Below are 13,503 nucleotides of genomic sequence, written 5' to 3'. Positions count from 1 at the left end.
AAGACTGGGGTAAGGAAGGATATAATTATTTATAGGTAGGGACTTTTGTTATTGGAGGAAAGATTAGGCCCACAAATTCAAAAGCTGTCTATTACAATTTACAAGTAGTTGTTCGTAGCGATACCTTGAGGTCATCATTTCATCACTAACACACAATAATTTCAAAGGTGTTCACAGTATAGGAAATAAATTCTTCCTCTCATTTTTTTTTTAAGCTTGTATTTTTTCTTTATTTTTATATGGTTTATTAGATAATTAATTGCATTGTAAATATAATTTTACTCATCTTTTCATTAATTTCTCGCTTCATTCAGTTAAATTTATAATTGTAACTTAAAACTTTGAATCGGATTTGAATTGCAATAAGATCAAATTGATGATTTTGAATTAGATATAAATTTTTTCCTTTTAATTTTTTTTAAAGAATTATAAAAATATTATCTATGAAATTTAATCAAATCAGATCAAATTATAATGAATTAAATTAAATTAAAGTAAAAATCAAATTGAAATCAAAACTGAGAAAAACCCTTTAATCAAATTCCAAGTCCTCAGCCCTTAAGATCAAGACCATTAATATTAATTAAATATGAGCAAATAAAATATTTTTATATAATATTAATTAAATATCTTAATTAATTTTTTTATTAATGAATTATTTTCTATAAATATATTCTCGCTCTACAATCTTAGGGCCTGTTTGGTTTAACTGTTGAATACAACTGATAGCTGTTACTGTTAGATGATAGCTGTTACTGTTAGCTGATAGCTGATAATTGATGATAGCTGTTGTATGTTAAGTGTTTGGTAAAATTATATTTATCTGTTGCTATTGATATGTGAAATGACTAATAAGGATATATATCATATAATTTATTTTATTATTTAAATAAATATAAAATTATAAATTTATTACATTATATTATTTATTTATTATTAAATTAAATATATAATTATTAAATTAATATATTATATTATATAAATAAATATATAATTATTAATCTTTTATATTATATCATTTATTTTATTATTAAAATAAGAAAATAATTATTTTTTAAGATAATTAAATAATTTTAAAAATAGAGATAAAATAATAAAATAATTATTATTGTTAATAGAAAAATTTATAATTAATTTTAAGTTTTTAGATATAGGTAAATATTTTATATTTTATGTTATTAATAAAAATATTTTAACAAAGTTGAAATATGTTAATTAAAATGTTAAAATTACAAATAAAAAAAATAAAATATTAATAATATTAATTTTTAAGTTAAATAAAAAAGGATAATACAATTAAAATAAAAAATAAAACCAAATCAGCTATCAGCGATGAAAAACAACTTTAAAAATAAAGCTGATACAAACTGCAGCTTGCCTATCAACTATTAGCTATATTTTTTTAAGCTTGCCAAACACTATAATTTACTTATTTGGGTATCTATCAGCTATTAGCTGTATCCAACATATAAACCAAACACCCCCTTAGTATCCCTTCATTTGTTTGCAAAATTACAATAATGTCCCTCAAAGCATAAATGTCTCCTTAACTAACATGTAGAAGCATAATAAATGTTAGTAGACATTAATTATTAAATGATTTCTTTTTTATATTGTAATAGCATATATTAATTAAGTTATAGCTATAAAGAGCCTGAGTTTATGTGAAAATAAATTTATAATCATTAGATTAAATATTTACATATAAATTTGCATATTTTATAGACACACTTTAATTAATTCTATTAATATTTTAATATAAATATTTAATCTGATGATTGTTAAATTCGTTTTCATATGAATTCGAGCTTATATTAGATGCACCTTAAATATTTATTTTTAATTAATCTATTAAATATACATTTACTTTCAAATCAATCAATCTATTTTTTTCAAAGTGGTGATCTATTTAGTTCAAATTTAATTTTTATTAAGTACAAGAAGAGCGATTTAGCATATAAAGTATCTCACATTTGAATACTCCAAAAAGACTGGTGTATAAATAAAATAAAATCTCCATTGTAGTACAAGCTCTGTAGCCATGGACCAAAGACTGGTGCATGCAACTCAATTAACAAATATTGTTGCAGGAACGGTTGAACAACCTTTACCCACAAGGTTTTGAATTTAAATCAGGTACTATTTTGCAACCTTTTTTTTCAGGCAAATAAATTTTCCTATGCCCAAATGCATGAATTTCATGTCCCTACTAAAGGACTGATAGGAGAAATTGAAGCTGTTACGTCTCTAATAATTTGAGTTGTTGTAGCTTTTTCTAATCGAGGGAGTGAGAATTCGAACCTGATACTTATTAAGTATTTAATATGTTTTTAGTTATTGGTTATTGGACTAAAACAAGCTAAGTATATATATATATATATATATATATACTTTTTTTTTTTCTAAATTTTTTTTTGTCCTCATAGTTTTGGTAGAGAGTAGATTCACATAAGTCTTGCTTGAGATGGCTATCAAATTAAACCTGACAAAGATTGATTTCATTTCCTAAAATGGAAATGATTTTTTATTTCTTTCTGCTTATGGTGAGGAAATGGTATACACGAGCTCCTCAATGTCATGAAAAAAGGCACTCATCAAGTGGTTGAAATATCATTTCTAACCAAATCTGCAACGTGTAACATGTGAAAGTCTGAAGATATTTCATATTTTGCAGGGATGGAGGAAGGAGAAAAGAGGGGAAAAATATTTAAAGAAACAGGGAATATTACCTTATAGGAATGTAGCCAGCTTTGTTTTCTCTTCTTCTTCTTTTTTTGGTAATGGAAACCACCAGTCTCCTGAGAGAGCTAAATGGGGAGAAAAAGATTGCATCGAAAGGAGTAAGTGAATGATATGTTTTTCACCATACTAAGTAAGACCATTTGTCATATGAACTAATTACACAAACATGGTTCTAGTGGGCTGGACGTCGGTGTTATACTTGTGTCTGACGGCTCAATACTGTTCAGTACGTATTAATCAGATAAGCAGCCCAAAATCAATTTCTTTAGTCCTATTTATTCAAACTCAAACAAATTTCATATGGGTATAATATCTGCCCGACACCGATATGAAATTTATAATAATTTTATTTTAATTTATCAACATTGTTTACTCTCACTAACAAAAAATTTTCCTTCTCAAAAAAAAATTTTTTTTTTGCCATATTTCAAATGAAGGTTAAAATTATTGTTATGCCCATTTAGTGTTTAAACATAATCTCATAAATAATTTATAATCCCATATATAATAGTTTAGTAGTTGATAAAATAAATTCGGCTTAATTTCACCACAAAAATTATTTTATGAATCTAAATCATATATGGACATTAAAACTAGAATTGGCTTTAATACCATATTGATTAAGGTTTAGCTTAGTAACAATTTTTAAGATAGCGTTTAGTATTTTGACTCTTATTAAAACGTTACTTTTTTTTTTATTTATATTATACGGTGACATAATATTTATAATAATATTTAGAAGTTAAGGAAATAGCTCATAAAATATTACCCCTCCTAATTTTTAAAGATTGATAGAGTATTCACTAGTATTAAAAAAAAATGATACCATTATTTATATATGTAACAGCTAATTCAACAACTATTTTTACTAAATGCTTCTATTTTAAATCATTATATAAAGAGTTAACTACTAAGCTAACAGTCAACAGTTAAAGCATATGTGCAAATCATATATGAAGCATTTTTGCCCATGTTGATAAAATGGCTTAAACTCAATTTCCGCGTTGCTACAACATGAACGGAGATCTTGTACCGTACCAGTTTGCATCTCTCCCTGCCTACACACAAGTCCTTGCATGCACTTGAATCCAGGCAGCAACAAGATTTTCTAATTCAAAGATTTTCTTCAAATCCAAATCCATGGAAAGTTCAATTCTCAAATCAAAGATGGCTTGCTGGGGGCAATCAAAGATTTTCCTTCACAATATATAATGGTGATAATAAAGAGAAATTAATTGTGATATTAGTCTTAAGTGGTTATATGCATGCCTCAGTTGGTGCTGGTTAGTTCTCGTCCACCGCCTCCTCATTCTCATAGTCATAGTCTTCGTTGTAATTTTGGGGTAACGCTGGTGGAGGCAACCCCTGGGAGGTAAGACGCGACTTTTTCAACAGTCAGTGGCTTAGAAATGTAGTCGTCAAGTCCTGCTTCCGTGAACTCCTTCAGCTCAGTCTCCTTGGTGACACCCACAATGGGGCAATTCACACCCATGTCTCGCAGCTCCTTTGTTGCCTGCCATTCATTAAAGTGTCTATTGCTAAAATTCATTTCATTTCACTTTTGCTAAAAGTAGATTTTCTCAAATTCTATCAGATCTCAAATTCTATGAAAGAATGAAAATTTTTAATTCTCTAGATTACACACATGATGCTTGCTTCAGACTACTTAGACGACGACAAAATTTAAACCGATCCTAATTACATATTATGTCGGCTTAATAGCTTTAGACGAACTAGGCGACAAATTTTGGATTCTGCAATTGACACTAATTAAGTCAATTCTGAGTGGAACCTTCTCTTTTCATGGCTTATATATTAACTCTAGACGTCTTAAATCTCTACATTATTGAGTTTTCATCCTTGAGTTTTATTAATTCAACACTTAAGTCCTTTCATCAAGAGGGTATTTAAGTCTTTTTATCTTCCATTCAATTACCGGATAATTGATAAAAATATGGACGGAGATAACTTGAATTATAAGAATTCAAAATTCAAAGACGAAACCATTGAATTTTAAAAATCAAGAGACATGTGAGTTAATTATGACATACCTCGTTAGTGACCAAAAACTAATTTTCCCTAATAATTTTAATAAATTTGTAATGGTCCCAATCGGAAAAGAACTACCTTATGGTGAGAAATTCTTGCATCCATAAAAAAAAGGAAACAAGAAATCACTACGTGGGTATTGAGTCGATCATTCTTTAAGTGGGGGAGTAGGTAGAATATAACCCCACCCTATTTAATTGTGTTGGTCACATGGATCTCCATGTTTGCTTCTTCTTTAATTTTATGTGTCATGTGAGTTTGTAAAGATCAGCAAAAACCAATATCAATATGTGTTTCAACATTTGAAGTAAGAGTTTCTTTAAACAATCTTCTCCTAATGTTCAACCTTTCCCTCTAGTTTGACATTCATGCCAGAAGAGGCTTGGGCGTACATAAAAATTGTATTCAACATTGAAAGCAATTATTAACTATATGAATTTTTTTTTATCTAAACTCAGTTTATCATAAACTCCAAATATACGATATATAATTGAATTTACTTATTAAATATATGGATATTACATATTTCTAAGTTAAATTTATAACAAGCGACAAAGTAAATAGTAAGCTAAAAATTAAAAAAATGGATGCATTGATTAGAGTCTCAATATTGCAATATTTTCACTAAATTGATAAGTTAGAAATAATAAAGTTTGTATTAATATTGACTGTTGTTCATATTCATTTATCATTAATTTTTATACAAAAATCAATATTTTTAAATTACTTCTCGATAAAAACATTTCAACATATATGTTATTTTTCAATTTTAATTAAATCTTTTAATTTTGACTAATTTTCTCGAAGTTGTAAAATTAGAGTAAATTTTATATAATTAAAATAAATGGGTCAAAATTGATATAAAGTACTAATATTTTATTAATATTTTAAATAAAAATATTTTCAAATATTTTTTCCCTTCCTAACTCCAATACACTCAAAACTAAAATGAAAAATAACTTTTTATTAGATTTAATAATAAAATATATATTTTTTTAATTTTGATTAAAGGCTAAATTGACATACTTTTTTTTTTAATTTTGAATAAATTAATTAAAAATGATATAATTTCGGTAAAATTAAAAATTTGCATAGATATTTAGATTTTTTTTATCATTAGTAACCGCACAAATTTTTTTTCTCTATTAAATTCATCTATATATATATATATATATATATATATATATATATATATATATATATATATATATATATATATATATATATATATATATATATATGTTAATAATAATTGTTGACAATGCAGTTAAAACCCTGGATCAAAACCATATTGTTATTCATTTTAACAAAGATCAAGTGGCCCATTCCATTAATGCTGGTCCATGGCCCTCTTCATTATCAAGCATTGAATCGATATATCTACCCTGGAAAAAAAAGCAATGGGAAATATAGCACTAAGTCAATAACCATACAAGTGGTGTTCATAAAGATTTCTAATTGAGATAGCGCATACCCCAACAGAAAAATTGCACCCCATTAGAGCGCAACTGTTATAAATTCATTCATTTTCATATAACAACACTAAAATAATACTAATAATCGATTAAAATATCTTTAAAATATAGGAAGATAATAAAAAAATCATTGAAAATAGTAATATATAAAAGAAAAATTGAAAAAAAAAATTATTTTTTTTTAATTTTTGAAAATGATAAATAAAGTGCTACAATAATTGGAAAATTAAATGGAAAGGTGGCTCTATCAATTTTCCTTATCTTGAAATCAGCTGATGTTGCCCTTGCTTCTGATGTTGATTGGAGTATATTTGTTGGATTTAGAACCGTTTATTATCTTGTTATTATCGCCAAATGAAAAATGAAAGTGCTGCTCTATTGTCCTTGCTCTTGTGCTTCTTGTTTGTGGAATAATAATTAGACAATCAATCAATCACCACTAATGTGCCTTTTATATTTGTGCATCTATCCATAATAGAAGCTGCTTCAACAAAGCTTTCAATAACAATCAGGATCGCTATCAATTTTTTTTTCTATTTTAGTCTTTTATATATGAGATTTTTCTTGTCCATATCAATTATGGTAGACCCAAAACACAATGCATATGGATATCATTAAGCTAAAACTCATAAGGACACTATTCCATTCCTCTCAATAAAAGGTCTCGTAAAAACAATAATTCATAGTTATACAAGAGTTTATACCTTTCCTTATAATGGCCGCCCTTAATCTACAGCTTCTGGTGGTAGAAAAGACCAAACCACCTCAATCTCCTTTCTCTCAACTTATCCTCAATGGGCACCATTCCTACCTTCTCTCTAATACTCTCATTGTGAACTTTATCTAGTCTAGTATGGCTACTCATCCATATTAACATTCTCATCTTAGACACATACGGCTCCTTCATTACCCAACACTCACTGCCATATAATATGATCAGTCGTATGGCTGAACGGTAAAATTTTCTTTTCAACTTATTGAGAATCTTGTGATTACATAAAACTCCCATGGCTCGTCTCCACTTAAACCATTCGGCTTTAATCCTATGACTAACATCCTCCTCACATCCCTCATTTACTTGAAGGATTGAGCTGAGATATTTAAAGTGATTACTTCGGGGTAATACCACTCCATCCAAACTAACTCCTTCCCTATCATCAGTTCAGCCTTTACTAAACTTGCAATGCATATATTCTGTCTTCGTTCTACTTAACTTAATGCCTTTCGACTCTATAATACTTCTCTAAAGCTCTAGCTTTCTATTGACTCCTTCTCGCGTCTCATCTATCAGAACTACATCATCCGCAAACATCATGCACCAAGGGATACTCTCTTGTACATATTTCATCAATTCATCTAGAACTAATATAAAAAGGTAAGGGCTCATAGCTGAACCTTAGTGTAATCTAACTGAGATAGGAAAACTTCTTGTGTCCCCTCCCACTGTGCGCACAATAGTAGTTACTCCTTCATACATATCTTTCAAAACTTGTATGTACCGAATAGATATCATCTTTTATTCTAACACTCTCCATAAGATATCTCTTAGAACATTATCATAAGCCTTCTTTAAATCGATAAAAATTATATGTAGATCTTTTTTTCCATCTCTATATTTCTCCATCAAGCTTCTAATGAGAAAAATTGCTTCCATAGTTGAACAACCGGGCATGAAGCCAAATTGATTGGGAGAGATAGAAGTGTTAGTCGATATTCCACAACTCTCTCCCATAACTTCATAGTATGGCTCATGAGTTTAATTCTCTTATAGTTTGAGCAACTCTGTATGTCTCCCTTATTTTTAAAAATAGGTGCTAAAATACTCCTCCTCCATTCATTAAGCATTTTCTTTAAGTTTAGAATCTTATTAAATAATTTTGTTAACCATGCCACTCTCACATTTCCCAAATACTTCCACATTTCAATTGGTATTTCATCGGGTCCGCATGCTTTACCCACTTTCATTCTCTTAAGTGCTTCCTTTACTTCTGAAGATCTAAGCATTCTAGTATAATTCATATTCTTTTCTATTACTCTGTAGTCTGTATTCACGCTATTACCACTTTGACTATTATTATTATTAAAGAGATCATCAAAATAATTTCTCTATCTTTCTTTAATGTCCTCATCTTTCACTAATACTTTTCCTTCTTTATCCTTAATGCACCTAACTTAATTGAGATCTTGACATTTCTGTTCTCTCCTTCTTGCTAATCTATAAATATCTTTCTCTCATTCTTTAGTTTTAAGTTTCTCATATAACTTTTCAAAGGCCTGCGTTCTTGCTTGATTAACCGCCTTTTTTGCCTATTTCTTTACTATCTTATGCTGTTCATAAGCCTCACTATTATCACACTTAGGTAAGTTCTTATACCATTCCCTCTTTCTCTTCACTGCCTTTTGTACTTCCTCATTCCACTACCTTCTCTCTTTTGAGGGTGGTCCATGTTCTCTAGACTCTCCAAGTACTTTTCTAGCTACTTCTTTAATCTTTGATGCTATTTGTATCCACATACCATTAGCCACCATATCCAGCTTTCATGCTTCGGACTCGAGAAGCTCATTTTTGAACTTCACTTACTTTTTGCCTTTGAACTCCTACCACTTTGTTCGAGCTACAATATTTCTTCTAGCTTTATTTGAATTGTTCCTAAACTTGACATCCAAGACCACTAACCATTGTTGAATTATTAAAGTCTCTTCTGGAATAACCTTGCAATCCTTGCATAGAGCTCTATTTATTTTTCTTGTTAAGAGGAAGTCAATTTGGCTTCTTTGTTGTCTACTTTTAAAAGTCACTAAATGCGACTCCCTTTTTATAAAGTAGGTATTTGCAAGTATTAGATCGTGCGCCATGTCAAAATCCAGGATGCTTTTCCCCTCCTCATTTCGACTATGAAAACCAAAACCTCTATGAACATTCTCATAACTTTACCTATCACTTCTTACATGTCCATTCAAATCTCCACCGATGAAAATATTCTCTTCATTTGGTATACTTTGCATTAGATCATCCATATCTTCCCAAAACCTTTGTTTACTCTCACTATCTAGTCCTATTTATGGGGTATAAGCACTAACTACATTTATTGTTTCTCCTTCTAGTACTAGCTTTACTAGTTTAATTATATCTCCTACTCTTTTCACAGCTATTATGGCATCTTTCAATGTCCTGTCTATGATTATGCCCACTCTGTTCTTGTTCCTCTCATTTTCGGTAAACCACAGTTTGTATCATGAATTACCTATTTCCTTACTTTTTTCACCTACCCATTTAGTCTCCTGAATGCAAGTAATATTCACCATTCTCCTTTCCAAGGTATCTACGAGCTCCATTAATTTTTCCGTAAGTGATCCAACATTCCAAGTACCAATCCTGATTCTCCTCCTATTCTGTTCCTTCCTAATTGATCTCCTTCTATGATATCGTCTATTGTTCTTTATGCTTATCTTCTATTCTGTTTCACTATCTATTCTACTATCTGTTCTATGAACCCACTTCTTTATCCACACCTGTCCATGATGTGAGAACTCTTGCTCATTTAACACCACACCAGGGCACCGACATGGCACGTCGCTTTCGATAAACGCCCTATACCCTTGCATATTTCTCGCTATACCCCGGCTCTGATGCAGCGTATCGTAAGTAGAGGATGCCCTAACATTTATATCATAAGAATCCATATCATAAGGTGTGACATAATTTTTACGCTTGTTACCTACCGCAATCCTCCTTCTTTATCCGTGCTTTGGACCGACTGAGCATAAACTACTTAGGTGGAGTTATAACAGCTAACCAATCCAAGAACAAAAACAAATTAGTCATAAATGCTGTAAAAAAGCATTGCAGATGGGTTGTTAGACATGTCTTTCAATTGTATAAATATTGCTTGAAGTTTACTCTCATTTACTGATTCTTTTGCAGGTACCTTTGCCATTCACCTTTTCTTTTGCTTCTTTCACTTTTTCCTCACAGGTGACTAACAACAGGAGTCTTTGTTAGTTCATACACATTCCCACCTTTTATCAAACCATCATATGAAATTGAGATTATAGTGACATATAGAATATGATATATATATTTTTTAGAAAATGAATATATTGGACCCATGAATTTTAATTTAGTAATAATTTTTAAAACTGTGAGGTCTTGAATGGGAATTTACTTAGTTTAACAATAAATGCATTTTTCAATTTAGATAACTTTTCAAATTCTATGCTTCTGGACATGGTGTGAGTTCAATTTTAGGCTTATTTTATTATTAGAAAAAGGTTAGCTAGATTGAATGCAAAATAACAATTTACATATCTTATATTGCAAGAGAATCTTTTCATGGTTGACTGCTGTTATTCTTAGTCTTTTAAGCAGTTTCCAGGCTGCATATATATGCCCAACTTGCTTCCTATATCTTTAGTTTCTAGTTGAATCACTCTTCGCATGTTGTTACTATAAAATTTTCATTGAAAGTGAGCCTTTTGGGCTTTCTTCTGCATCCTCATATTGCCTCAAGTGACAGATTTCTTTCTGATTGGTCTCTGTAATTTATTTCAAATGCCTAGTTGGCTGTTTCTGATAATTAATTTATCAGGCCCTACTTTCTTGGTAAATTTATTTGCTTTCTTTATTCGTTTCTAAGAAAATTGAAAGGAAATATAATACAAAGCAACCAACAATAGAGGAGTTAGAGAACAGAAGGTTTGTTTTACTTGATAATGGATATTTTTTTCCCTGAATTATATGAGCTGCCTTCATCCATGGTGTTCTGCACCTTGTTTTAGAGAAGCTAAGTTCATAGAGTTGAAGTTATTACTACAGAGAATTTACGGCACCAACCATATGCATTATTTAGGCGTTGTTATGCTTATTTCAGGCACTTGCCAAGGCCAATTGTTGATATTAAAGAATCATTTCAATTTACAAGGGAAAATCCAATTTATATTTTAATATATCTTTAACAGGAGGAAGCTAATTGTTGATTTATGCCATAAATTAATATCATAACATGCAATACTACAATATTAGGCATTACGACATAGAAATACAGCATGCATGAATTTCCTTGGAAGTTTAGCTGCAAACAAACACTAATTTATATTCTACGTATTATTAAGGAGGGAGGAGGTTCCCAAGAGAAGGTAACTAATTAACTAGGTCCTGGAGTCCAAGGCCAAAATGGTGCTGAGATTCATGGGGTTCATGTACTTAGTTGTGCCTCTCAGCATCTGTTGAACAATGTATCTGTTTGCCCTTTCTGATGGATGGAATGGATCCCAAAATGCATAGATATTTCTGTTAGGGCATAAATTTGAAGCTGGTGTGCATAATCCTACACCATTATAAGGTCCTTGCCCACAGCAAGCTACCTTTGCTGTAATAAATCCTGCATTCCAGCAAAATTGAGATCAGACAAATCCCTATTACCAATAATCCCACTTGACTATGTCCTACGAGAAATATAATTGAAATGTGAAGTAGATAGGCTAATTAAACCCATGAATGCGATAGTCTAAAACTGTGATGAAATTGTGATATCATGAGTTCTCACTGAGTTCAGCTTCAGGGACATCACTGTATCCATTTGTCGCATTTTCTATTGTATATCTTTTACTTATCTATCCTCAGTCGTTTAGAGATTGATCAGCTTTAGAGAAGACTAATTGTCATGTATGTGAATTAGCTTACCAAATGCTCCAGGATTATTGATAAAATCTAGGCTCATTTTGCCAGTATTAGCAGCAATGAAGATGTTAGAACGATATTGGCGGTTGAGTTGTCCAAGCATTTGAGTGAGTTGCGGATTGAATAAGGACGCAGCTCGTTGCAGCTCAGCATCGCACTGCCCGTTTCTGCCTCTCGTCGCCAACTCTGCTGGGACACAACCCAATGGACCTGTCCCCGTCACAAGAACTCTTCGTGCTCCTAAATCATATAGCTTCTGCGCAAGAATCTCAGGTCAAGGAACTCAACCAATAGACTATTAGCGCAAAGTGGGGGCATCACAACAAGTATATGTGTGAAAAGAAATTACCATGAGAATCTTTTTGTACTCAGAGATGAGGAATTTGACATAATCCGGCAGATTATATTGGCGAGACCTTATAGAGTTAGGCACCAAGTAGTAGTTGTTAACAAAATCATTGCCACCAACTGTGATGAGGACAAGTGCTCCATTAACAAGTTGCTTTGTTCGCCGAGCTCCAATGAGAGCAGTCACACGCCTTTGATATTCCTTGAAGTAGTCAAATTGCTGAAACATTCTAATTATGTTTACCTGAAAATGTCATCATTAAATTAACTTTTAAATCATTTCTTTGTTTTATAAAATACACAAGTGCATGTCTCAATAAGGAAATTATTGAGAACAGTGGTTGTACTTACAAACTGAATTCCAGTATCATTGAGGATTCCAATGCCAGCAGAAGCAAAGTTGGCACCAACAAGTAGCTTATTTCCAGTAAGCTGTGGACTCAAGTATGGCAACAGGAACTCTGACCCAATTTCTTGACCTATTGTTCATACACATTGTGTTAATTTAACACTGATATTTTTCAAGGAATAAAAAACGTAAGCATAATATCAATATAGCTCAAATGAACCCAACTAATAAAATCAGGAATATTAAGGCCATTGGAGAATCGGCCGGTGGGTCGATGTGTCGGAAAATCAATGCCATAAGGCGGCGAATCTGCTCGTGCCGTGGTGGCTAAGTAATTGTTGTTACCATTATCAACTAGTGAATCTCCAAACACAAAAAATGCCCTGGCCTCAGCTTGAGGAGCAACACTCCCCAGTGCCATGACTAGAGCTAAGACCATCACTGAGGACATAATGATGTATGAACTAGCCATGGAATTGGATGTGAAGAAGAAAGCTAATGTGTAGTCTGCACTAGTATTTGCTGCATGGATTCAAGACTAGGGTAAGGAAGGATATAATTATTTATAGGTAGGGACTTTTGTTATTGGAGGAAAGATTAGGCCCACAAATTCAAAAGCTATCTATTACAATTTACAAGTAGTTGTGCCTAGCAATGCCTTGAGGTCATCATTTCGTCACCAAGACACAATAATTTCAAAGATGTTCACGATATAGGAAATAAATTCTTCCTCTCAATTTTTTTTTCAAGCTTGAATTTTTTTTTTTCTGTATTTTTATATGGTTTATTAGATAATTAATTACATTATAAATATAATTTTACTCATCTTTTCATTAATTTCTCACTTCATTCAGTTAAAT

General features: G+C 31.0%; 1 protein-coding gene across 2 annotated transcripts; it reads right to left on the bottom strand.

Annotated features, from left to right (window-relative positions):
• Window positions 1–11,180: 11,180 nt before the first annotated feature.
• LOC110661477 (GDSL esterase/lipase At5g33370-like) lies at window positions 11,181–13,174 on the bottom strand. 2 transcript variants are annotated; one of them, XM_021820121.2, is made up of 5 exons: window positions 12,869–13,174; window positions 12,646–12,773; window positions 12,296–12,538; window positions 11,950–12,202; window positions 11,181–11,647 (listed from the first exon to the last, which is right to left on the bottom strand). In XM_021820121.2, exons 1-5 carry the CDS (start codon window positions 13,113–13,115, stop codon window positions 11,415–11,417), a joined length of 1,104 nt encoding a protein of 367 aa, XP_021675813.2. In that variant the 5' UTR covers window positions 13,116–13,174; the 3' UTR covers window positions 11,181–11,414. The 2 variants fall into 2 exon arrangements, with proteins under 2 accessions (XP_021675813.2, XP_021675814.2); XM_021820122.2 differs by having other exon boundaries at window positions 11,950–12,199.
• Between the last annotated feature and the right edge of the window lie 329 nt (window positions 13,175–13,503).

The sequence above is a fragment of the Hevea brasiliensis genome, chromosome 5 (genome assembly GCF_030052815.1).
Source record: "Hevea brasiliensis isolate MT/VB/25A 57/8 chromosome 5, ASM3005281v1, whole genome shotgun sequence".
NCBI lineage: Eukaryota > Viridiplantae > Streptophyta > Magnoliopsida > Malpighiales > Euphorbiaceae > Hevea > Hevea brasiliensis.
This window is presented reverse-complemented; position numbering and strand designations above follow the sequence as displayed.